Source organism: Vicugna pacos, unplaced genomic scaffold (genome assembly GCF_048564905.1).
Source record: "Vicugna pacos unplaced genomic scaffold, VicPac4 scaffold_19, whole genome shotgun sequence".
In the NCBI taxonomy this organism is placed as follows: domain Eukaryota; kingdom Metazoa; phylum Chordata; class Mammalia; order Artiodactyla; family Camelidae; genus Vicugna; species Vicugna pacos.
In genome coordinates, this window is record NW_027328740.1 from 39624448 (window position 1) to 39652304 (window position 27857).

The 27857-nt window shown below is 42.0% G+C and overlaps 1 protein-coding gene across 2 annotated transcripts in view; it reads right to left on the reverse strand.

Moving 5' to 3' along the window:
- Positions 1–2582: 2582 nt before the first annotated feature.
- Positions 2583–27857, reverse strand: part of LOC140693408 (trafficking protein particle complex subunit 9-like) — a 101755-nt gene continuing 76480 nt past the window's right edge. Inside the window, exons 10-12 of one of the 2 annotated variants that reach the window (XM_072957287.1) lie at positions 22075–22201; positions 4914–5127; positions 2583–2794 (exon numbers count right to left, since the gene is read on the reverse strand). In XM_072957287.1, the coding sequence (XP_072813388.1) occupies positions 2775–2794; positions 4914–5127; positions 22075–22201 (361 nt within the window). In that variant the 3' untranslated portion in view covers positions 2583–2774. Of the gene's footprint in view, positions 2795–4862; positions 5128–22074; positions 22202–27857 lie in introns of those variants that run through there. The other variant, XR_012069141.1, reaches the window with a different exon arrangement.

The following is a 27857-nucleotide window of genomic DNA, read 5'->3' on the forward strand; positions in this document are numbered from 1 at the left end:
GACTGTTTTATAGTCACTGGTTTCATGGTTGTATGAGTGCTTAATGTCACCTTGCAGGGGTGTACAGAACTAATGAAGTGTGTACATAAAAGGCTTAGTCTACACTGAGTGCAGGGTTAGTGTGAGCAGCTCATGTCATCAGTAACATACTTAATCCATTACAATCATCCTCTGTTAATCAGTGTTATCATTCTAACGTCGCCAGGAGAGGAAATGTAGTAGTCTAAATGCAAATCTTTGCCACTCTTTTAGTCAATTCAAAACCTTTAAAGCTTTGCTGTAATAGGACTGTGTGCCTGCTATTCCTACTTCTGCTCCTGACCCAGGACACGGTCTCCACGGCTGATGATCCACGAGAGACACTGGATTCTTGGTCCCATGGCTCTGTGTGTTCTGGGACATCTGGGGACTTCAGCACTGTTTTAGGGGCTTTGGGTCCCACCTCTTCATAGCATTGCTGAGATGAGATCTGTGGTTTCACCCTCTTTCTTGAGTGTACGGTTCATTTTTTCTAGAACCAACACACACCACCGTGGCAACACTGCTTTGACCATGTGCTGGGACAGCGAATGCTTGTCAGTTCTTGGGTTTAAATTTTCTGTTCTAATTTCTAAAATGGGGTCTATTGACAGATACACTCCATGTAAACAGAAGCTCTGTGGGGTTTTCAGCAACTTCTAAGAGCATAAATATTCCTGAAGCAGCTAATCTTCCTCCCAACAAGTGAGGAGCAAGCCAGCAAGTCATTGGTGACTGTGACGGCCAAGCTGTGCAACCCAGGCTGCTCACTGAGGAGCAAGGAGAAAATTTTAAAAACCTACTTCCATGCTGTCTTTCACAGAATCTCAGAAATGAACGTTTTAATATCTAAAGAGAGGTGATTTTTTAAAATAAATTTTTTATTTTTTTCCTTTTTCAGTTTTATTAGGTAGAATTATTACAGTTCAACTTCACATACACATATTGCATGTAAATACATGTATTGAGTGTATTGCATTTTTTAGTTTACATATATGTACTAATTACTCTTTCTAAGAACAGATTAGATGTTTAGATTTTTAAAATTACAGTTACCAGAGGAATAAGGACATTTACAAAAGAATAATAAACAGAATATAGTAATCCAATCACAAAGGACAGTCAGATGTGCTTACATATATTCAAGAAATCAAAATAATATTTAGTTCATTTATGGTCTTATTATTATTGCTACTAATTGTAGATTCCCCATAAATGAAGTCATATTTCATTTTTGTTTCTCTTTCCACCCCACTTCACTTAGAATGACGGTCTTCAGGTCCATCATGTTGCTGCAAATGGCATCTTTTATGGCTGAGTAGTATTCCATTGTATATACGTATCAGCTCCTCTTTATCCAGTCATGTGCTGATGGACATTTCTGTTGTTTACATGTTCCTTGTTCTATGTCCCTTCTGGCAACAATTACGGATTTTAAATATTTTCCACTTTAAAATCCTTCCTGAAGGAGATGTGGTAACTGGAATCAAAAACAGTTACAGCACAGGGTGGTGTGTGATGGGCCCTGGGGGCTTGGTAGAAAGGTTGGCAGTAAGGATTTCAGATTCTTATCAAATGATTCCACCTCTTGTAGCCCTGCTGACTGCCTCTCTCACGGCCTGCCCTACAAGTCTGACCAGTCCCTTCTATGAATCCTACTGTATTGTGCACATATTTTGTCCAATTGGTTTCATCCAGCAGGAACCTTAAGTGAGGCACCCAAGCTCCTGTGTTGCTTTCTTCCATCAGCCCTTAACTTCCTTGGGAGCCAGGACTGTCTCATTGCCCCAAGGATCCCTAATGCCTAGTGAGATGCCTGATACAGCTGGTATTTAACGAGCACATGGGTCAAATGGAAAAACCTGATTAAAAGAAAGGCCCTCATTTTTCAGACATGCCTACTTGAGTACAAAGGGTAAAATGACATGTCTTTTTGGATTTGCTGTCAAATACTTCAACAAAGGACAAATAAAAGAATAAAGGTCTGAATAAAGGAAATATGGAAAAGTTTGTGAATTCCTTAATCTGGGTGATGGGCTTATTGTACTATACTTACTGATGTATACTTAAGTTAGTTTATAGTTTTACTGTCGTTAGCTGAATAGCAAGTATCAATACGTATTAACTGAAATCCTTAAAACTGACCAAACTTACCCCACACAAAATCCTTAATAACCTAGTTGTCTGTCTTATGGAAATCTTTTCCCACAAAGACAGGAAAAAAGGGAAAGGCAGATCCGTGCAGTATTTCCACGTTGTCAAAAGACCAAAGGCCAACACAAAAGAAGAGATTGTAGAAAAGATAAAGTGGCTGAAATCAATGTCCGGAAAATCTAGCTAAGTTTCCAAAATGGCCCAACTTAACTAACCACAGCACTGCCGCATCAAGAATGGGGCAAATAGCACCTAGTGGATTTTTTTTTAATAAATAAATAATGATCCAGTTCCTACCACGGGCAATTATGATAAGACAGAGTATAAGTTCTAACAACAAATAGTGTTCAAATCATAATTTCTACTTGATTCAAACTGTTTCTACTATAAATTTTGAATCTTTTTATTCTTTAGACAGATTTGTGGCATATGACCTACTGATAAAATTTTCAACTGGCTTGTATTAAAAAAGGTCACCATAGTGAGAGTTTATTTCATCAACTATTCCTTTTTGGGAAATCCATGTGCCTTGTCACTCTCTTTCATAAGATTTCCTGTGGAAAATTCAATCCTTCATTCAGGAAAAGGCTGAGCAATATATCTCACGGAAAACCGTCATAAACTGCAACACAAGAAAATGAAAATGACACTGAGCATCCCATTAAGCCGGCAGACACACACAGCACACTGCTGTGTTCCCGCCTCGACTTTCTGTAACCAGCAGGGAAAATTTGCATTTCAAGAACAGACATAAACAATTTTCAGGACCTGAGCACACAATTTCCCTTTCAGGATTTAGTGAGCTTCCATTTAATTCTTTGAGAAATGTTTAAAACAACAGAACAACAGCTGAGATAGTGTTTAAAGTAACTTTCATGTCAGTGAAAATAAAGCCAACCGATAGTTAGCATTTTTACTTTATTTGATCTCACTCTCTTACTTTACCTCCCCAACCTCCTCCACAAAATGATGGTGAACATCCCCTCCTGGGTCAGAAGGCTAAGTAGGAAGTACCAATCACATTGAGGTGTGCTTTGTTGTTTTATTTTTCAAAACAAACAAGTTTCATTCATGTGATTTAGTAAGATCAGAAACAAATTCTACTCAATAAATGGTAGCCAAAACGTGTCATCATAGCTGCTCATCAGGTTTGGCCCCACGTTACACACTTTTACATGGACATGTGCCATGTGCTGTCATGGGAAACGGTAAGTGGGGACAGGGCCTCTGCTCTCACAGGGCACACAGTCTGGTGGGGGAGGGGGTGTTCAATCATTGCCCTTTTTTTTAATGTACTTACAAATTATGGGAAATGCTACTTAAAAAGAACAAAATGAGTCAATGAAAGTGAAAAATACAAGGACAGTATTTAGGCTGAGGGAAGACAGGGAACCTCTTTGAAGAGCTGACACTCCAGTGAGACCCAAAGGACAAATCCGGTGCTGCAGGTGAAGGGCAGGGACACACTGATAAAGGGCTGATATCCAGAATATACCAAAATTTTTTAAACTCAACAAGAATGATGAATAACCTGATTAAAAAATGAGCAAATTGCCTGAACACACATCCCATCAAAGAAGAAATCTAGATGCCAAAGAAGCCTAAGGAAAGATGCTCCACAGCATCTGTCATCAAGGGGATGCAGAGTGAAACAGCGAGATACCACTGCACACCTGTCAGAACTGCCAAAATGCAGAACACTGACAGCACCGAATGCTGGTGAGGATGTGGAGCATCAGGAATTCTAATGCATTGTTGGTGGGAATGTAAAATGGCCCAGATACTTAGGAAGGCGGTCTGGCATTTTGTTGCAAAACTAGACGTACTTCTAACATATGATCCAGCAACTGTGCTCCTTGGTGTTTACTCGACGAAATGGAAACTTATGTCCACACACAAATCTGCATACAGATGTTAATATCAGCTTTATTCATACTCAACAGAATTCAGAAGCAACTAAGCTCTTCTTCAGTAGGTGAATGGATAAATAAACTGTGGTCCAGCCAGAAAATGGACTATTATTTGGTGCTAAAATGAAATGAGTTATCAAGGCATGGAAAGACATGGAGGAACCTTAAATGCATATTACTAAGTGAAAGAAGCCAATCTGGGAAGATTCTGCAACTGTCTGATTCCAACTGTATGGTGTTCTGGGAAAGGGAAAACCACAGAGACTAAAAGATCAGTGGCTGTCAGAGGCTAGAGGGGAAGGAGCAATGAATGAGTTGCAGCACGGAGCATTTTAAGGTCATTAAGACAGACGACTCTGTATGATGCTGTGATGGTGGATACATGTCATTGTACATCTGTCCAAACCCACAGAGTGCACACCACCAAGTGTAAATCCTAGTATCAATTATGGGCTCTGGATGATGATGACGTGTCAGTGTAGGTTCTCCCATTGTCACAAATGTACACTCTGGTGCAGGTGTCAATATTGAGGAGGCTGTGGGGACAAACTGCAGTTCATACACCTAATTCAGCCCCAGCCACCGCTGTTAATAAAGCTCTGTGGGTGTGTGGACTGTCCGGCTGTTCTGGCATCTGAACAGCAGAGCTGAGCAGCAGCACCAGAGATCAGGAGGTTTGCAGACCCTGAAATATTTACCCGCAAGCTCTTGACAGAAAAAGTCTGCTGAGCCTTGTTCTAAATGAGTAAAAATTCACCCTGATGAGACAGGACAGCAGGGCCCAATCCAGGCATGGTTAATGAGACTGAAGCAATGTTTTAGTTCCAACACCTTTGCTGAAGTCCTGCAGGTCCAGCGACAGAATGTAGCCAGGAAGCGTCTGCAGGAGGAGGCGGTAGCAGGCCTTCCAGCCAGGCTCCGGGATGCCGGGGGCCGCGCGCTGCATGGGGGCCTCCCGCTTGAAGAAGGTGGACTTGCAGTGGAAGCCGATCAACTCATAGAGCTCGGAGAGGAGGCAGCACTGCTGAATTCTCTCCTCGGAATACTGAAGCACAGGGAGAAAAGCAACAAGCATCTGAATGAAACACGTAAGTGAAAAAAGCCCGTAAATATATTTTCCCTTAAAACAGAGACCCGATGACACAGGAAGGAAGAGGAAGGCTGACTCAGTGCACTGACGGGACCGGATGCAGAAACGCAGGGAAGAAGCGCTGTGCAGACGCTCCAGACCCCCTCCGGGCCCCACCTCTCCGCGTTCCGCCTGTCCTTTAACTAGAAAAGCCCGTATTCCCTGAAATAGAGGAATCTGCTACATAAACATGGGACACAGAGAAGGGAAAGAGGAAAAGGAAGGGAAAGTAAAGGAACAACAGTTCATCTAGAGCCTAGTGTCTGGGCGGGATTTTCACCAAACACGCAACTTCTCAAAGCACAGAGCACACAGAGAGAGGTTGACAGAGTGACTGCGACTTTTGCTCCTTAAGCACCAGATACCTGCCAGCACACGCTGCGCCCGTTACTGAATCATTACGATCATCTCAGAAACTATTACTACCCCAGCTCACAGGCAAGGAAATCTGAAACTCGGGGAGGAATTATTATCATCCTGGACAAATTCCCACAGCTCAGAAGTGTCAAAGCCTCCGGCAGACCCTGGACTAAAATGCTCCTCATCACCACGGGCCCTGAGCCTCAGGCTCATGGCCACATCAGGTCAGCACGGGCCCAGAGCACGAGTCTGTGGGACAGGGAATGCTCCCACTCGAAGTGCCAGGTCAAGGCCCTCAGGAACTTATGAAATGAAACCAAATCCCCAAACTCATTTCCAACCCACTGCCCTGTCAGGGAGGACTGCTCGGCACATCTGCCCTGTCACCTGTGCACAAGCTGAGCAAGGGGCACAGACAGTGATGTGACGTCCCAGTGGAAGTGGCTCGGAGACCACTTCATCACAGGACAGATTCTCCCGGCTTCCAACGTTAACTTTCCATTCCATTTCCAACTGGAAAGTAAGTTTAGACTTGTTTTCCTCTCTTAGAAACAAAGAGACTGGTAACATCAGCGGGAAACTCAAGACGGAGGAAGAGTCTCCTGACCATTTGGTAGGATAGGCTGGGGAGGGAACAGAGACAGGTATCAGAAAGTCCTGTGTTCCAGTCCAAAGTCTGCACGTCACTCACTTTGACGGTTTCCATTTTAATACATATGATAAAATCTGATTATGACTGTTGGTAAAACTAAATGAAATAACATGCCACTAGCATAGGTGTAAAATCCTCCATGAGTGTTCCAGAAATGGTCGTGACCGTGGTTAGTTACTGTCTGCCAAGTCTTGTGTTCTAAGCTCACATCACCCAACCAGAGATGTGCCAGAGAATGCCTCACCAGCCAGCAGCCTTCTCCAACTTGGAAACTCACAGTGTCTGAAGAACAGGCAGTGGCGGATGCTTTGGGGCACTCTGGAGGTAGCAATCCAGTGATGACTTTAAAAAGCAGGGGAGAATTTAGGGGACCATACAGTTCAAATACAGAGTACTCATTACATGTCTACAAATATTCATGTCTAGCCATGATGACTCAGAGAGGAAATACATATTCAAACGTATATCATTTTCCCACATAAGTGCATTAAAACAATTTGGAAAGAGTGTAACTTTCTTCTCTAGATCACACAGCGGGGATTACAAGGTTTGTACTGACAGCCCTACTTGTAAATCATCTGCAAACGTAACTGGGTCCACTATCAGTCATCATCATTCAAAGGGAAGGATAGAAAAAATCAAAGCCAAGCTAATACGCTCCAGTCTTTTGTTTGGTTACGATGTCACAGAGGAGATGGACAGCTCAATAAGGAACCACTCTGCCGTGATTACGGAGCCCGGGGAGCGGGATGGGCGGCAAGATGTATGAGGAAGCTGCAAGTGTGCCCGTGCTTATAGGCAGGTACCCAATGTCACCTTGACAACGTGTGAAATGTTTATGCCCATGTCCTCATAACCTGACATGTATTAAAGAGAAATGGAAACATATAAACGTCCAATAAACTTGGTGGATACACCGTCCAAAGAGCAAAGTCACAGTTTGACAACTGGCCATCCCGGTACCTTGGGAATCATTCTTGGAGAACCTTAAAAACCACTCCTCTGTCCTCAAGAAGTGCTGCCTTTTTGTCCTATCTTTGGCTCAGGGATACCGCACGTTCAAGGGAACTTCAATGTCTGCACAGATTTGACTGTCTTTCTCCAGGTTCACTTGTCCATTCTGAAGAGGCCTGAGTTAAGTCAAAATTCCATAAGATTAATTACCTCCAGTGACAACTCAACGAACCTGCAATTACAAGCCAACTGAACAGGACTGTCCTCAGCTAAAAATCTCACCCACCCTTCACTGCTTTCTTAAACTCCTCTCCTGGCTAATTGCAACAGACTAACACCACCCTCCACCACGTTCCCCAACTAAGTCAAAGAGAAAGTAAGGTCCATAAAAGAGGAGACAACTGCATAATTACCTCTGAATTCCTAGCATATAATAATGTCAATAAATAGAACTATGATTATGGCTTCTTTCCTTTAAAACCTTTCTGATTATTTAAATGAGATCATGGAAGGGAGGTGTTTGGGTCCAGTATCTTGACCCAGAAGACTCTGGGGGCCTTTTACAGAATGGCTGTCCACTGATTCATTCAAAACTCACCTTCTCTTTCCGGGAGGAGCTGTGATTATCTGCCAGGAGTTTGTTTTCTCTCTCATGCCAGAAAAGCTTTAAACTAAATCCTTACTTTGGATATGTTATTTTTCCCAGCTTCCAAAAAATTTACTTTCCTTACTTCCTTGCCTTGAGGAATGCTTTTATTATTTTCTTTCTAATTCACCCTTTTATAAAGCAGGATTCTCAGGATGCGCTTGGCCTTACATAAGAACAGCCATCCAACTCCCAGTGTGAGAGGCCTCAGGCTCACCTCCTGCCCTCCTGCCAGGGCAACTGAAACACAGTTCAGGAGCCAACCGGCACCCCAGGGCTTCTAAGGCTCACGTATCTCCCAGAATCCCTGCTTTCTGGTTTGTCTTAGCTTCTGAGAATTTCCCCTCACTTTCTTGACAAATAGCTGTGCAGCTTGAAAGATGAGGAAGGAAGGTTTTTTTCTTAATCAGCATTTTAAGGAACTTATGTAATGAAGGTTTTCACGAGTTTATAGAACCTCCATTGCCGAGACAGAAAACACACTAGATATTTTCTAAATTTAGCTATCATGTGCATTTTTTCTTTACTTTGGTTTTCTTAACTGCTTATAGACATTTTTTAATTAAAAAAAAAATAAGGCCCCAAATAGGATAGAAAATTGAAGGGGCAAACAAAATTAAAGGGCAAAGACAGAAAATGAAAAGTACTCTACAAAGTTAATAGAGTAAATACACTATGGATCAGATCAGCAATTCTCAGTAAGAGCTAATTGAAACCTGACCATTAGGTAAAACGTCTCTCCTGTCAGGAGATGGCCAACAGAAAATAGAATTAAATCAACAAACAAAAATTCGAACTCTGGTGAGGTATAGAAGTCTACCAGCTAAGTGTGTCTTCTTCTGGAAAAGAGGGAGACTCACCAGCTCTTTTCTGTGGAGCCTGAGCCCACGGGAGGTCAGTGAAGTGAGCTCTTTAAGTACCCAATTAGCAAAGTGAGAGATGAATAAAGAGATGTGAGCTTTGATGACAGAGATGATACTACTATTCACGTGTCCTGTAAAGTATGTCTTCACGTTCAGTGATCAATACCTCGGCATCCTCAGGGATTGAGATTATAGGAAAATGCACAGCCCGGGCCCAGACCTCTTCTGTGATTGTGACAATGCACTTAGATATCTCAAGGGCTCCTCCAATTCCACCTGCAAAGAGCTGACTTCACGGTGCTCCTCCCATAGCCGTCCTTCCCAGGGCACCTGGTCGGGGGACAAGGTCTCCCTGCCTCTCCCAGCTCAGGCCCATCACTCACAGATGTGACAGGACCTCTCCTTCAGGGACCAATTTCCTCAGTCAATGAGTTCCACCACCCACACCTGTCCTACCAGGTACTCACTGGCACTCCCTCAGCACCGACTCTGTGCTGGGGACCACGCTGCACACTGTGCACACATTATCTCACTGGATCTACACAGCAGTCCTGGGAGGTCGGTACATCACTGTTTCAATTGATTAGATAAATTGTTTCACTTCCTTGAGTGTGTCATCCAAAGTGACACGGCTACTCAGCCACAAACCTGGGACTGAAAATCACTTGAAAATTGAACACTGCTACATCTCGCAGCCACCCTACTCTGACTCATCACATCACCTCCTGCCGAGCCTTCTAAATGTTTCTAAGCATTCTATAAGACAAAAGGGATGTACGAGAGCACCACACTCCCCTACTAAAAATCTGTCAATGACGGTCCACTGCTCTTAGGAGAAAGCCCCACTGGGCCTGAGCACAGCTCAACGGCCTGGCATCCTCGTTCCTGCGCTGCAGCGCCGCCTCACCCTCCACGCAGCTCTACACGTGCAGTGTCCAGGACAGGGATGCTGACTTCGTATAACCCGGGGCTCGTCTCACTCAAACAATGATCACCCTCTTCAGTGGTCACCTACTTCAATGCTGACTCTCAGAAAAATATTTTCTCTGGATGAATCAAAATCTTTTTCCTTACAACTTCCCATCATTGATAACGAGCTCCCCCCAAAAGAAAGAAGACTTAATCCTCAGTCTCCTTATCTGTAAAGTGCGAATAACAAGGAAATATGAGAGGTTTTAATAGAAATATTATTCATGTGAGGCTGAGGGACAATTCCCAACATACAGTAAGCACTCAATATATGCTTACTTAATATTAATAAGAATAGATTCCATTCCAGCAACCTTAAAACAATGCTTAATGGCTTTGTCGAAAAGACTACCGACAAACTGTTGGACGAACCGTTTTGAGCAGATCAGCACAAGCGTACTGGGAGAGGTAAGCGGGGACTCCAGTTACAGCTGCAGCCACCCAGCACTACGGGGCAGGAGCAGTTGCTCAAACTCTTACTTGTTGCTTGAGCATTTAGTTGTAGTTACTGAATAAAGACAGGTATTATTTAGTCAAAACTCCTGAAACATAAATCTTCAAAGATTGATGCAAATTATGTTTCAAGTACAACACTCTCACTGGAAATTATTTAAAAAATGATAGTTTAAGCTCCTCCGCACATCAAAAGGGCATTTTCTTAATATAACTGACTATATATACTGAAAGGATTGTTTAAAAGGAATTAAGATGAAGCCTTACTGAATAAGCTCTCAGTATCATCTACAAAAACCCCAACGAAAGGTCTCATTTCTCACTTCCACATAGGTGTTCAGGTGGCTTAACCTGGGTCTTGGTTTCTTATGACACGGGGGTGGGAAGAATTGTGGATAGATTAATGTAGCAAATATAAACCTAGGGTATTTGCTGTGTAGGATTCCTAGAAATAAATAAATTGATATATATTCCCACTCTTAGGAATCTCAGCCTTTCCATTTACAACAGCATTAAAAATAAAATGAGAGATACATTTAACAAAATTTTACAAGATTTGTACACTGAATATTTTGAAGTATCACCAAAAAATATTTAAAAGATATACATATATGGAAGGCATCCCACGTTCATGGAATGATAGACAATATTGTTAAAAATGTTAAGACTCCCCTAAGTGATCTACAAATTTAATGAAATCCCTATCAAAATTCCAGCTGACTTCGTTGCAAAAATTGAAAAACTGATCCAAAATTTCATATTGAAATGCAAGGGACCCAGGTCAGACTAAACAATCTTGGAAAAGAAGACAAAGTTGGAGGACTCACTCAAAGTTGGAGGACTCACTGCAAATCTATAGCACTCAAGTCATTATGGTTCTGTCATAAGTTTGGATTCAGAAATCTATGAGACATAACAAAAAATCCAGTGGGGAAACTTACATTTACAGTCAGTTTTCCAGAAATGTGCCAACAACACTCCATTGAAAGTATAGTCTATTCAACAAATGGCGCAGAGACACCTGGGTATCTGAAGGCAAAAGAATGAATCTGGAATTTGGACCCCCGTATTTTATATAACAAATTAATATTAATTCAAAATGGATCACAGACAGAAACGTAAAAACTAAATGTATAAACTTTCTAAAAGAAGACAGTATAAACCTTTGTGGTCGTAGGATAGGCTATGGCTTCCTAGATACAATACCAATAGCACAAGTGATAAAACAAAACAGATAAAATGGACTTCATCAAATGAAAATCATTTGTTACAAAGGACATCATTAAGAAAGTGAAATGAAAGGGGAAGGGGGTAGCTCAAGTGATAGACTGCATGCTTAGGAAGAAAAATAAAATGAATAAATCTTATTAACTCCCCCTAAAAAATTGTTTTAATGTTTAAAAAAAGTAAAGTGAAATGACAATCTGCAGAATAGGAGAAAAATCTTGCAAAGCATATATCTAATAAGAGACTAGTATCCAGGATATAAAACAAATGCTTACAAATGAACAATACAAAGAAAATCGACCCAATTTTTAAATTTGCCAAGGATTTAAATAGATACACAATTGGCCAATAAGCATCTGAAAAGATGCTCAGCATCACTAGCGAAATCAAAATCAAAATGAGATCTCATTTTAAACTCACTAGGATGGTTATAATCAAAACATGGACAATAACAAGTGTCAGTCAGGAGGCAGAGAAATGGGAACCCTCAATATGCAGCCGTTGGAAAGGGGCAATGGTGCAGCTTCTTTGGAAAAGCCCGATGTTTCCTCAAAAGGTTAGAGTTATGTGGCTGAGCAAGTCTACTCCTACATGTAGAGTCATCCTTCAGTGTCCTCGGGGGGTTGGTTTCAGGAACACCCCACCCTGGATACCATAATCCAAGGATGTTCGAGTCTCTTTACAATCAGCCATCTGGATCCATGAAGTGGAAACTACAGATATGGTGGGCCAACTGTACAGCCAACAGAATGGAAACGTATTCTCACAAAAACTTGCACATCAATATTCATAGCAGTATCATTTAGAGTAGCCAAGAGTTACTAACAATATCCATCCATCAATGAATGGATAAACAAAATTATCAAGAATAGTCCCACAAACTTTTGGTAATTTCATCTTTGACATAGGAGGTGAGAACATACAATGGAGTAAAGACAGCCTCTTCAGCAAATGGTGCAGGGAAAACTGCACAGCTGCATATAAATCAATGAAGTTAGACTACTCCCTCACAATATACAAAAAAATGAATTCAAAATGGCTTAAAGAATTAAACATGTAGACAAGACACTATAAACCTCTTAGAAGAAGACATAGGCAAAACATCTGACATATAATTCAACAATGTTTTCCTAGAGCAGTCTACTCAAGCAATAGAAATACAAGCAAAAATATACAAGTGGGTTCTAATTAAACTTACAAGCTTTTGCACAGAAAAGGAAACAAAAAGTAAAACAAAAAGACAACCTATGGAATGGGAGAAAATAGTTGCAATAAATGACAGTGACAAGGGATTAATTCCCAGAATATGTAAACAGCATTTACACTTGATAAAAAAGAAAAACAAACAATTCAATCCAAAAATGGGCAGAAGACCTAAACAAACATTTCTCCAATGAAGACATGCAAATGGCCAATAGGCACATGAAAAAATGCTCAATATCATTATCAGAGAAATGCAAATCAAAACTGCAATCAAGTATCACCTCTCACCTGTCAGAATAGCCATGATTCAGAAGTTCACAGACAGTAAATTCTGGAGAGGCTGCGGAGAATTGGGAACCCTCCTACACTGTGGTGGGAATGCAGTTTGGTGGAGCCATTGTGGAAAAATGTATAGAGGTTTCTCAGTAGACAACCTTGACCTCCCATATGACCCAGCAATCCCACTCCTGGACATATATCCATAAGGAACCGTAATTCAAAAAGACACTTTCACCCCAATGTTCACAGCAGCACTGTTTACAATAGCAAGACATGGAAACAACCTAAATGTCCACTGACTGACGACTGGATAAAGAGGTTGTAGTATATTTGTCCAATAGACTACTATTCAGCCATAAAATAATAATAAATTAATGCCATTTGCAGCAACATGAATGGACCTGGAGAATGTCATTCTAAGTGAAATAAGCCACAAAGAGAAAGAAAAATACCATATGAGATCGCTTACATGTGGAATCTAAAAAAACAAAAACAAAAACAAAAACAAAAAACAACGAAACAAAAAGATAAACTAATCTACAGAACAGAAACAGACACAGAGACATAGAAACCAAACTATGGTTACCAGAGGGGAGAGGGTGTGGAAGGAATAAATTGGGAGTTAAAGATTTGCAGATACTGAGTATGTAAAGAATAAACAGCAAGTTTATACTGTATAGAACAGGAGAATATATTTAGTATCTTATACTAACTTATGTTTGAAAAGAATATGAAAATGAATACAGGTATGTTCCTATTTAACTGAAGTGATGTGATGTACACAAGAAATTGACACAACATTATAAACTGGCTAGATTTCAATGAAAATATTTTTAAATAGACCAAAAACGAAAAAAAAGGAAAAGGATATTATCAAGCAAAAAGAATAAAGTACTGATGCAGGCTACAACATGGATGAACCTTGAAACTTTATGCTAAAATCAGCCCGTCACAAAAGGGCAAATAGTCCCCTTTAAGGTGAAATGTATCTAAGAGTTTATTGTACTACTCCTGTAAATTTTCCGGAGATTTGAAGTCTATCAATATCAAAATAAAATGTATTATTCATTAAAAACATAAAACGCTTCGTCACAGGAGGGCTTTAATTATTATATGCAGAAATGTATGTAAAGCACTTGGAACAACAATTTTCGCGTCCACACACAGTCACTGCTGTCACTGCCACTCGGAGTTTGGTGCCAGCGCTGATGAGAGCTGCCTCCACTCGCTCCCCTGCAGACAGTAGTGAGGGCCTGAGCTCTGACAGGCAGGGTTTGCGTGAACCTGGGTCAGACAAAGCCACGTCCCAGATTCTGCGTTACCCAACTTTCTTATACAAACTGCAGCATGTAATGTAAATACGCTAGAGGGATGTATCTTACAACACCGGGAATACACACAATGTTTTACAGCAACTATAAATGGGGCATCTATTGTACACCTGAAACATATATTATATTTTAAATCAGCTATGTCTTTATGAAAAATTAAAAAATAATTTAAAAATGTTATCACTTTAATATTGAAATCGGTTTTTAAGTAACTACTAAACAGCTTAGAATGTATAAAAGAATTTAAGTGTGCTGTTTGTTTACATATTTATTTACTTTCAGCCTCCTGCTAAAAGAGAAATTGAACAATTTTTAAAACACAGCTTAACAACCATAACAACAAAAAGGCAAAACTGAGAGTGAAGGGAAAATGGAGATTCAATACTTAAATGAAAACAGGGGAAGATAAAGTCATAAAAATGGATTCCATGAAGTCAGGGCAAGTGTTAAAGGCCGACTAGAAATTCAGCTGTAAGATTCTTGGCAGCTAAAGCAAAAAGAAAATGATGATGGGGCAGGTGGTAGAGCGTGTGCTTAGCGTGCACGGGGTTCTGGGTTCAAGCCCCAGGGCCTCCACTAACAGATAAATACACCTAATTACCTACCCCCCAAAAGAGCCCCAAAGAAAAGAAAAAGAGAAATTTCTTTCCAAAAAACACCTGATTTTAAATTTGAATTAAATACTTACAAAAAAAGAAAAATAGAAAAGATGAGTGACACTGTGAACGAAAAGCCCAGCTGGGATAATAATCTAAGTCACAAATCTAAGTGTGTTAAGTGTCGGTTTACTGATCTAAGTTTTGCTGGGCTAACTCGTAAATCTGAAGTTCAGTGTCAGTTTACGGGGCTAACAAGCTAACTCGTAAATCCAAGGTCAACAATTGTCAGTAATGTGATCTGTTCCAAATTGATAAGCTTCAGTGTACTGATTCCTTGCTTTTGTTGTTTGAGTTATTGGCTAATACCTCCATACTTGTAATTAACCACATAAAACCTCATGTGCAAGTCTTGGAGGTGCTCAGAGCTTCGGAACAGAAGCCCCTCTGAGCCCGCCGGCGTAATAGATCTCAGTGCTCCAACCCTCTGAGTGGTGCTTGTTTCTTGGCTGGCCTGTTGTTTCCATAACAACGCAAGCGATAATGCCCATGAGATAAATCTGCGGTGGCTGCTGGCAGGTCCCCATGTCTCACGTGGGAAATTCTGAAACATCCTTCTCACCACTCAGTCATCCTCAGCCCACACCACACCTCCCGCTGTTAAATGCAGGAGCACATAGAGGGCCCGGCCTTTGCTGTCTCTGTGTCATCAGAGTGAGACAGGATGGAAGGGGGCAGAGCACAGCCATTCAAGGAAGGCCACAGCAATTAACATCAAAATGGTGAAGGATTCAAACCCCAATAGGCCTTGAGGCTCAGGATGAAGAGATTTAACTTCTAGCAGATCTTGAGCTTCATTATACACCCATTGTAATAGTAACATGGTGAATAACACTGCCCCAGGCAACATGGCAGTCCCAAAGCTAGCCATAAAATGTCAAAAGGTGGGAAATGGCCATCTCCCTGGGAATCCCAGCCCCTTGCCCTAAGGCTGGTCCTTCTATATATTAGCATATGAAACCACCAAGCCCAAGAAACAAGCAACACAGTGCCACCTCGCGGTGACCACTCTCTCTCCCTCTTCGGAGAAGGCCCACACTCTGTAGGTGGAGTGTGTACCTACTTTTAATCTGAGCATCAAACCCCCACACCTCGTGACATTTCTCTTGCCTATCAATGTATCTCTCTGAATAAATCTACCTTTACTCAACACTGGCTAGCTCTTGAATTCTTTACTGCAGGAAGCCAAGGAACAAAATCTGGTGGGGCACATCCCAGGGGCTCAACCAAAGCCTGGGACACAGCCCTTCTCATGCCCCTCATATTTTTTCTTGTATCAACAGGACTGGGTTGTGAAGGGAGCTCTGAGGCCCCAGCTAAGGGACAGAAGCAGCCCCCAGGGCTCCAATTAGCGGGCAGCCTCTCCCCCATCAGGGGCCCTGGGGTCTGCCCGGTTCTCTGTGTTTTTTTGTTCTGCTGACTCCCCAGCCAGAGAGCGTTCTCCTTAGGCCTGGCTCCACAAAACCCTTCTCTCCACAATACAAGCACATCATGTCACAATCCTCTTGTTCAACCATAAAATGTTCAGCCCACTTTTTCCTTCCCCAGTTAAGTACCTAAAAGTCCTCCCTCCCATCCCACCAATTCTTTCTTCGTGAGAACTCAGCACTCCCCGCACACTATCTTGAACCCTGGTGCCTTGCTGGCTGGGACCGAGATGTTTCAGTCTCAAACAGCCTGAGTCCTTTCTCTTTCCCCTTTCTAACTTAAAAAGGCCTTCCTGAGTCTCCCACCCCTCTGATTCTGAACGTCAGAAAATGCTGAGGTTACAGTCACTATGTGAATACCCCCAAGGTTTTGGCTAGGTTTCCTTTGCAAGATCTTCATTTAGGAGCTGCATCAAGAAGTTTAAAGAGGCTATTCTTACATCTGAGCGGAGGAGCCTGCAAGAAATTTAAATGGCTTTGAAGAGAGAGTTAACCAGGGACAGAGAGGTCGCAGGTCTTAGTCAAAAGTGTCATGAGGCAAAATGTTCTTCAAAGGCTCAGGGTGGCTTCTGAACATGGAGTCCTCAGGGAGGAGGTGACAGGCAGTGAGTAGGGTGAGTGACACAGGGTACTCTCCCCCAGCTGGGAAAGAATTGGATATATTCTACTTTTCCAATTTCTTACTACCTTTTTCTGTTATTGTCACATACAATTTCCTACGAATTAAGAATATCGATGTCAGTCATTTGGGCCAATTGGGAGAAGCTACACGATGCCATTCACAGGGCTGGGACATGACAGCCACACCAGTCTAGGTTGAAAGACCAGTGGGAATATTTCCATGGTAATCACGGGCATGCAGCAAACTCCCAGCTTCAATGACCTCCTCTCAAAGTTGGCGCCAATAAAACTACCAAGCAAAGTGCGTGATGATTATGGCCAACATCTGTTTATTAGTTAAGTGCCCGTGAGAGCTGTCGCTTAATGGGGAATGAGTACGATCAATGAGGCCCTGTCTACCTGGCCACACGCGCCCTGCCTTCCTGCCTTGGTGCAGCAGCAGAGTTTGTTAAGCTGAGATGAACGCCCCCAGAGCAGCCCGACGGGAAAGCTCCCAGCTCTGCACGGCGAGACGTGTTCCTTTCCTTCTCAGAGCTGATCACAGTTTGCTGCCGTCTGTTTTTATGTTTATCCCTTTTGTAACTGCCTCTCCTCCGGAGATTTTGCTCAAGCAGCACGGGGCCAGTTGTGTCTTGCGGCCTGCCGGATATTTTGGGCAGGGAAACAGCCGAGCCCACATCTGGCTCTGGTGCTGAACGGAGAAGGCACAAGTCCCAGGGGCCCATGCTGAACCGAGGCCCCTGCACCCAAAATTATGGTCTGACTTTGGGCAAATTATAGTCTTTTTTACCCTGAGATTCCTCATCTGTCTATGAAAATAACTGCCCATGGCACACAGAGTTACAAATATTTAAGGAAATCACCGAATTCACAACCTAGCCAAAGGGCTACCAGTGCATCCTCAACAGACAAATAATGCCTTTACGGCTCTGACACACGCGAAGTGTGGTGGCCGCACAAAGTGTACACTGCTAAGTGCCAGTGTGTTAAGTGCTTCATGTGTGCTATAATACTCTTTAGAACTTAACAACAATCCCAGGAAGAAACGAATATTATCATGCACATTTCACAGATTCACCAACAGGTTAAGAGTGGTTACATTCTAGTCCAAGGCGCTATGGTGAGGAAATGGCGATTTCAACGTGAATATGGCCCCAGGCCTGGGCTCCATCTCTGTCCCATCCACCTGACCACTTGCCTATGAAATCCACCTGTCCAATACCCAAGTTTGAAGCCGGCCAGCTCTTAAATGCAATGTGTGCCACAGTTTGTCTATGTTCCTTAATTACCATAAACAGTTCTTAGAAAACACTTCAGAAAGGAAAGTTGGACTCACGTCCCTTCCCACAAAGAAGAGGAATTCTGCCTTGCCTTCTCCTGTAACTTGGAGAAACCCTTCCCATTCACCACTGAATCCTTTTGTATGCTTCCTCCGTGTTCATGTTTGCACACGGCTTATTAAAGTAGAAGTTACCTGCAGTAATTCCATCTCGGTTCCTTTCCAAGGTTCCAGATTATCCATAATCAGGGTAATATTATAATTTTCTGTGAACGAAAATACTACAATGTGAATGAAAATACTGCAACCATGTCACTAAACAAAGAATGCTGAAACCAAGTCATCAGCGGCTGCCGCCACTCCCCCAGTGAAGACAGGCCTGCAGCCACTCACAACGGTGCCCTCTGAGCAGACTCAGAATAAGAAAGGACAGATTACTGGCCCTAGATAGCTAGGTGCTTGTCTAAAGAATATATTCAGTGAGCCCAAATGTTTGCGTCCTCCCATATATTGAAAAGCACTAAATTCTTGAACTTGAGATACCTGGCTTTCTTTAGATAACAAGCAATCTTTTATTGTTCCAACTACCTGGTCTTTGTTGTAAAGCTCCTATATAATCCTAGCTTCTCCCCTACTCTTGGTAGAAGTCCCTCAGAGTGATCTGAGAGGTAGTCATCCTGGGTCTAGCCCTCCCGACAAATAAAACATAACACTTAACTTTAGGCTGCACGTTTATTTCAATCAAGTCCCAGAATAGACACAACTCATCAATTCTGTAATGGAACACACTGGATCAGGAACCAAAAGCGAGTAGTAGTCCCGAAGAACTACGGCTCCCTCTTTCTTCCTGTCATTATACAATCCCACCAGAACTCATTACTTTGCTGTCTGCTCCTCTGGCAACCAAACTCATAAAAGAGTGAACTCAGAAGAGCACCATGCTGGGGAGAACCCCCCGCAGCAGCACTGCAGGCCGCCTGCCCTCCCGCACGCTCTGCTGATCCCTAGTGTCCTCCGTGGAGACCAGGCCAACAGAGCTGTTCCCTACAGCTGCAAAGTCCCACATATTAAATAAAAGCATTTTATTTTATATGACATGTTACGTATATAACCATCTCTGAAAACAGCTTTGCCAGAAGCCCAAATCTTCAACATTAATCTGCAAAGGCAAACCCGGTCCCCAAGGGAAAAGAAGCCTTAAGACGATGCTAAGGCCTCCAAAGTCCTCTCCACAACCATCAACCAAACTGCCTGCAGGTCTGCAGCTGCAGGAGGCTACATGTCTGCTTTTAAAGCAACCCCTTCCTGCCCTCGGGAATTACAATGTCCCTCTATGCCCTTCTCAGGGTAAGAGCAGCCGTTGCAGAACCTTGCAGGGCAGCACTGACAGGACTGGACAAAGAGGATCAGAGCTAAACTAAGCCTTCTGATGACACGAGCTTGTCACTCTGTCACTTTACAGATGAAGATATATATATAGAGAGGTGGGGTGATATTGCTCAAAGTCACACAGCTAATAAGTGGCGAAGTATATAACTCTGTTCCTTCCTCCTGTGTGACACCCAACTGGGACACTCACAGGGTTCTCTCGTGCCTGCCTGAACAGTCTTTTCCTATCACTCATGACACACCAGAGTGTCTGAACTTAGCCTGCATTTGCAGCATATTTTCCCTCCAGTTTCTCAGGAATAAGGCCGTTCGGGCCTGTATGAATTCCGGCTTCCTGAAATCTCCGTGCTCAGGCTGGCCTTGCCTGTGCATCCAGCCCGCTGCTCAGAGGCTCTTCCTCCCCTGCAGGAGGACGTTTCTAATCTTCACAGGGACACCCCCTCATGGGAGCTCTCCTCTCGCCCTCAGCACGGCAGGTGTCCCAGACCTCATCCCGAGCAGCCCCATTAGGACGGTGTCTGCCCAGCTCTGCTAGTCAGATCAGCAGCTTCAGAGCCAGGGATTATGCCCAGGTCACACTGCAAACCTACTGCCCGCCTCACAGTCCCCAGCCAGCAGGTCACCTGGAAGTCACAGCAAGTGCCCCACCCAATCCAGAAGTCTCTTCTTTTGCCAGCACCACTGATGACAGGTTTCCAACCTTTGGTCAGTTTCGCACAAAACAGCACCTTCTACAGTGAAGCGGGTGGTTTTTCTTCTGCGCCTCATCCTTACTGGAAATTTAAGGGAAACCAAAAGGCCTTTTCTCAACCCTTTTCTGATGACACCCTCCCACCCACAATACTCATATGCTCAAGAGTTTTGGATCCACATGATTTTCTTTCCCTTACGCTAAGTGGCTCAAAAAATTGTGGGGTTCTTTCTCCTTTGAGGGTATTAGTACTCAGTTTCTTGGCTTTAATCTGTTTTTGTCTCTCTCTTTAGTGACCCTAGCAGTTGCCACCTCTTACTCCCTTCAGCAGCCTCCCTCCCAACATCTAGTCTAGGAAATCAGCTGTGACGAGGGGCCCGGGGGCAGTCACAGAAGATGCAACTAAGGCACAGAGAGGCTACATAATTTGCCCAAGAAATCACCTTGAGCCACCAACAGAGTATGTCACGTCCCTCTGTTTAACTCTTATGCTAAGCAAGTTAACTTTTTGTAGATTATGTTTATAAACAGATGAGTTATGAAAATACATACAAGGACACACATCAACTCTAAGATATTCATTAACTCCACTATTTTGTTTCTATTTATTTTATTTGTATTAAAAAAATTAAGAGCCCCTGCAGTCAATATAGCAAAATGTTACTGGGTTTTAAATCCAGAATATAGAGGGGTTGTGTCATTACTCATTCTTATATGTATGTTCACAAGACAAAATGATTTGAAAGTCTCTCTCCCCTCCCCCTACTCACTACTGGCTCTCACCTGAGATCCCAGACCACACATCTAACAACCTTTCACTTTACCCACAGCTGAACTCATCAGTTTTCCCCCAGAAATCCCTCTGCAGCTTTCCCTCCTCAGAACACAGCAGGACCATCATTTACCTCATTAATCCACCCAGAAACCTGGGCCTTACTCCATCCTACCTTCACAGAAAGCATTGATCCTTTCCTCTTTACCATCTAAACATGCCTTCAATCTGTTCGCTTTTTCCCACTGACCATCCCACCTCTCAAGTTGAAGCCAACAACACTGCCCGCCCGGACTCATGAGTCTCCCAAGTGGCCCCACAGCCACTCTCCCCTACTTGAGACAAATGGGATTGTGTCACTCCCACGCTTTTTGGACTCTTTTCATACCCACTCTTCTTAGAATAAACTTCAATTTCTTCACCTGGTGAAGGTCTTTGCCATGAAACTGTCAGCTCAGGAAGGGCAGGACACGCCCTCGTCCCTGGGCCCTGCCATCTGTCAGAGCATCAGCTTGGGAGGATTGAGTTCTTAGCAAACTACTTCACTTATCCATACAAATCCATGGTAGATTAGAAAGATTTTATATGTTGATCTTGACTATTAATTTGGGGATTTTGCACTGGCAACCTGCAAGTATATATTCTAATGATTGTGTCTTCTTAAAACCACACCCAGTTTAAAGGAGTATTTGTGGAATGCCTTCGGAGTAAAAGGGACTGTACTTTTACAGATTTTATGTTTTATAATATGAACAACCCGGACAGGGTCAAAAATAGAACCGCCTCACAAGTGACAGAAGGCAGGTGAGACGCATATAGCAACAGGTCACAAAGATGGTAAGAGCAAAGTTGTTTCTCCAACCCCCGAAAAAATTCCTCCAAGAACTGAAAACTCAGAATTTTGAAAGTAAAATACTATCATCTAAAGAAAGAAAATAAATAATCCTCTTCATCAGGGTTTCTAGATCTGACTGCAGAGTTATTAGCAGGCCATACTGAATCCTAGCACAGAAAAATCAGATGGACTAGTGGTGAGTAAGTTCCAGGAAAACGGCAGTAACTCCTCCACTTGAAAGAGGACACACACTCACTTGTTGAAGGTGATTGTAAACCACATTCTGCAGAAATTCAGAAGATTCAGGCACCGCTTCTAGATGGTGATGACAAGGAAGGACGGCTTGGATGCATGCTTCTAACTGAGTCACCGGCATTCTTACACTGCAGGGGGAAATGGAGGCCCTCAGCCAAGAGCACAGATGTTCCTGTCATGTATCCCAGGCCGTGCCTCGGGGACTCAGTGTCCTGTATCCGTCCGGCCCCAGGCGAGGACCCGCAGCGTGGCCCACGCAAGCAGGAGGGGCACTGTGCTTGAGAAATCCCATCCCCGATGGGGGCAAGAGGGGCTGGTGGGGTTGTGTGAACCTATAAATGCTCATAGAAATACACCTGCATACATTCAAGTGATAAAATTCAAAGTAGCAGGCTATTTGAAAAAATTTCAATTGTCAGTGTTAATTTTACCATTCCATTCCGCTTGTCCCCTGCACTCTGAGACGGGCTTAGGCTCTCTCACACTTGCAGCTCTGATGCAATAGTTGTGAAGTTATTTTACTTTGCTGCAAGTGTCTTCGCTCCCAGTGTCACTGTGACTGTCGTCTCTTAACACAGTCAGATATCCTCCTGGATCTATCCCTGAGTTCCTTGCTCCTGCTTCTCAGATCCTGAGATAAAGAACAGGTGAAGGCACATGACTGGAAAAGTCAATGTGGACTTGACCAAAGTCCTCAGTGACCACCTAGGTGAGTGCTGCCCACCCCTTACCTTCGATTCTCAAGGTTCTGCCCAGGGTGACATCCAGACAGGAGAGAGTCCTGGGCCCTATTAAAAGCTGTGTGGCTTGGATGCAGGGAAAGCTGCAGGTGCTGGTTCCATAGCCGGTCCCATCCACATCTCTGCTCCTCTCTCTCCCGAGGCCCCGCTGCCAAGCCCCCAGGCTCCCTGAGCTTCTGTCCTTCTCTTCTACTCTACTTCAAGCCCTTTTCCTCTTCCTTTATTCCCTGATTATCCCCAGCTGGAGTGATATTTCTTTTTTTTTAACATTTTTTATTGATTCATAAACATTTTACAGTGTTGTGTCAAATTCCTGTGTTCAGCACAATTTTTCAGTCATTCATGGACATATACACACTCATTGTCACATTTTTTTCTCTGAGATTTATCATAACATTTTGTGTATATTTCCCTGTGGAGTGATTTTTCTATCATAGAATCTGAAAAAATTTCCTGCAGCTGAAAAAGAGGTGCCAGAGGTCAACGCCCATATGGTGGTTCCTGAAGAGAGCCCCTGGTTAGGGGAACCCTCACCAACACTCACGGGGCATCAGGCATGTTGCAGGGTCGACCACCCCCAACAAGAGTTTGCTGTGACCCCAAGGCACGCACAGCATCCCTGCTCACTAAATTGTAGTTGTAGTCCTTTATTATGAAGCAAAAATAAAAAAATTGCTCATGTTTCTTACTAAAATTATTTATGAGGGAGAAAAAAAATTGTAATAGAAAGAACAAATTTCACTCCATGTTAGATGTGTTCATTTGGCTTTAATCCTGTACCTTGTTTTCTAGGCTCAGACTTGCTATCTCTGCACCTTTTGTAAAAGAAAGTTGCCTTTAGCCTGAAATATCCAGGAGGGCCTATTCTCCGGGCTCTGATCTTTAAGGATATTAGCTCTTCTACACTTATGTATAGATGGAAAGTTGTAAAATAGGGAATAACCATTCTTTTTTTTTGGAGGTTTTACAGGGGCACCATAATTTGACCCACATGGACAGCTGCAGGAACAAAGGATTTCAAGGACAAACAATTCATACAGCAAGAAGTTTGTAACAACCAGCCACATCCCCGCCCCTTTTTGGTATAAAAGGAGACTGAATTCTGCCCTGGGGAAGAAAGATCTACTGGATATCAATATGCCATTTTCTGGGTCTGCCAGCTTTTCAAATAAAGTCTCTTTTCCTTACTCCAACATCTCATCTCCCGATTTATTGGCCTGTCATGCAGCAAGCAGAACGAGTTTGGACTTGGTAACAAAATGACTGCCTTAGGGGTAGTATGTCTCCACTGTTACCTCATTTCCAGTATGTCACAACCTATCAATTTTATATGCTTTTTAACAACACGAACAAAAAACCTATTATAAGGAATTGATTCCACAGAAATAAAATTATTTCTACTCCTTCAAAACTTTTTTCTTTTCTATTTTATTTTGTTTTGCATATTGAAAAGAAAATAAAAGTCAAATAATTTTATTTCACGTATTTTTATAGATAGATATTGTAAATACTACAAAGATATTTAAATTGCAATAAAAATTGTTCATATATTAGTATAAAGATATATACACAATCAATGCAGATTAGGAAAGGAGTAGATATTTACTAAAAATCCACTGCACATCCAGTCTTTTACAAGCATATCCTGGAATAAAAGCTCTATTATCCAGGGCTCCCCCACCCCCATTCTCACTACCGAGGCCCTTAGTAATCAACTACCAAGGCACCAGCATAGAACCATGCGATCACTATTTTAGGTATAAATGAGGGAATTAGCTCATTCAATTCTAAAACAGAAACCTTAAAGTAAATACTGAACTTATTTACAGATAAACAAATTTGGACACAAAAAATACAGTTTCTCCCCAAATTCACAAAAATAATAACTGGTAAAGGCAAGATTTGAACTCATCTGCCTGATTATATAGCTATGGTGGAACGTCCCTTTGACTGTGGAGGAACAGCAGCACAGCCTATCACCCTATCTTTGGATCTGGCTTTAGACAGCCTGAGACAGCAACCCATTCCTATGGAACTCAAGGGCAAACGATAACAATAAGGATTTTATATTCAGTAGTTTCTTAGATCTGATTTATATAAAGTGTCAGCAGGTCAGCAGAAAACTCTGGGAAATATGAGTGGGTCCAGAGCTTTTTGCTGATAAGAAACTCAATCTATCAGGAGAGAGTGACCTTCTCATGAGAGGCCTCATGGACAAAAACTAAAGGCAGCTGAGCAATGAAAACTAGCAAGAACATGGAATTCAAGAAGAAGGATCCCTACCATCCCCTGCCCATTTGCCTCTTCACCCTTGTGGACAAGATGGCAGAAGATCCAGGTTCTTGTCCAAGTTACAACATCATGGATTCTCACCCATAAAATGTTACGACTCTATGCTGTCTTAAGTCCTTTCCAACTCAAATATGATGACACCAATATCTCAGCAGAATGTCTATGTCTCCACTTTCTCTCTTCTATTAGGAGACTATATCTATGTCTACAAAGCAGAAATTCAATTAAAAACACCATGCACGAAGCCTGGTGAATGTCTGTGTAAGAGACACTGTTCTCACGCTCAGTGAGTGAAAACTCAGAAAAAGTGGTCCTTCTCCCTCTGCAAGTGGGAGGTAGCCTGATTGTGTGTGTGTGTGTGTGCACGCGTGTGTGTGTAAATCAAATACAATGTATTCTGGGATGTGCACAGTTTTTTTTATGTTACTATCATTTCATGAGGATGAGCCAACCTTTTAAGTAATTTGAATCTACTATTCTGAGAGAGTCTCAGGTTCTTTTGGTGGAGGATGGGAAAGGGGAAAGGAATGGAGAAAAGAAATAAATGAAGCAAAGGTGTAAGGATACTGCTAGGGAAAGGCAAGACATTAATTTTGTTCCTACTTTCATCACACACAAATTAGGGACTGGCTTTCCCCCATGTCTTGTCAAGCACTGAGTTGCAGAAGAACAGCCGACAGCCCATTTCTCACTGAGCTTGTGACTGTACGTGGCATCTTATAGACACAAATTATTTAACCTGATCAAACAATCTAGCAGCAGGCTGTATTTCTCCTATTTTGAGAGACAAGAAAACAGGAAGTGAAAGAGGGTATATAGCTTGACAAAAGTCACAGGACAAGTAAACTAAAGAGGATGAATTCAAACTCAGATCTGAATGCAGAGTCTGATCTTCCCACTCCCAGGGCTGGAAAATCCTTAACACACAGGGTCCCCAGCTCCTCTGTATTATTCCTGGCACCAAGCATTTCCCATGGCGATATTCTCCAGTTCTCAGACACAGCGCTCTGTGCAGCCAATAACCTCCATTCGACCTTGATCATCTACCTGCCACGCCCACCAGGCTTCACCAGGCAGGAAAGCTGGCTTTCAACTGCATACAAAGCCACCCCTGGTTTATCCTGGACTCTTCAGTGGCTTTTCCAGCGTAAAGGCAGCCATGAAAGTGCTCACAGTTTGTACATGAGCCATACTACCTCTCTCCATCTGTCTCCCCACGTATAATACTTTGCTATGACCATTTTGAGAATCTTGAAAACAAATTTTTAAAAACAGAAAAGAAAGGATTCTGTAACAAGTACTTAATACTTAGAATTTTAAATGAGAAATTACAAAGTGAGTATTTACAAACCGAATCTGCCTTCCTAGGTGTCAGTTTTAACAGTTAAAAAATATAATAGCAAAAAATTCTCACTTAAAAAATTAACAAAATCATCAACAATAATCTGGAATAAACTCAAAAACAATGCCCATGTTGTACATGGAGAAATTACAGGACTGTACTGTGGGGTAAAGTAAGAAGTGTGAAAGTAGAGACATCAACCTTTTGTATGGAGGAAAACAGTTTTGTAAAGATGTACGTTCTCCTAAAGATAATTCAAAATTACTAAAAAATCCCATGACAACACATATCCTTTTTTTTAACTTGAAAAAATTATATTAGAATTCTTCAGGAAAAATGAAGTCATAATACTAGCAAAGAAAAATAGGGATCGAAAAGCAAATCAAAAAATTTGCACTGTCAGATATTAAATAAATTTTTACAATTTGTAAGATATAGTGCTAGTGTTGGAAAGTAAGATTGACAGAAATAAATCATGAGCTCAAAAAGAGACTCTAGTGTACATAAGTATTTTTTACAGGTGGGATTTCAAATTAAAGAGCAAAGTAGGAATTCAATAATTGTCTTGGGGCAATCACAGAATCCCCTTGAAAAAACAAATTCTATTCCGGTCATAATGACCGCAAGAAAAATTACAGAAAATGATGTAAATATTAGAAAGTACTAATAAGAGCAAATACAACTCTTTGCTCATATCAATTCAGCTTCTCCTCACTGTAACAAGTACCATTATCATCTCCATCTTAGAGATTAAAGAAACCTACAGAAGAAATTTATACCATTATAAGAAAGCATTTCTAAGAATAATATCAAGAATAAAACCCAAAAAGAAGACATTTACCCTCTTAAGATTATTTTGGGCCACAACAAAAATGAACCTACTGAACAAAATGAAAGGCAAGAAATGACAAGGAAAAGCTCTCTGATACATGTTGATGAAGATAAGGGGTTAATGTTCATAACATACAAAGAGCAGTCACAAAGCAACAAGAAGCTCCCTCACTTAAATGTGCGCAAAGAACAAAAGGGATCATTCACTTTTTAACAGTTAGATGGCTAATGAGTGAAAAATGCTCAATACCACACTGGTCATCAAGTGCAAACTAGAACAATGAAAAAGCACTTTTGCTCATCATATTGGCAAATATTTTTAAAAGATATTCTAGCTAGTGTCCATCTTTGAGAGAACAAACTGTGATCGATCTTTAGGAGGATGACATGTCAATGGATATCTAAACTCTGAAAAACGTGTGTACACACTGACTGAACTCCACTTTAAGGAATCGTTTTGTTTAGAAAAAAAATCAGTTCAAAAAGATGTACTCATCAGAGCATTTACACAGCACTGTTTACAATGGTGGGAAGAAAAGCTGAAGTGAAATCATATCCAGCGATAGAGAATTGGTTACA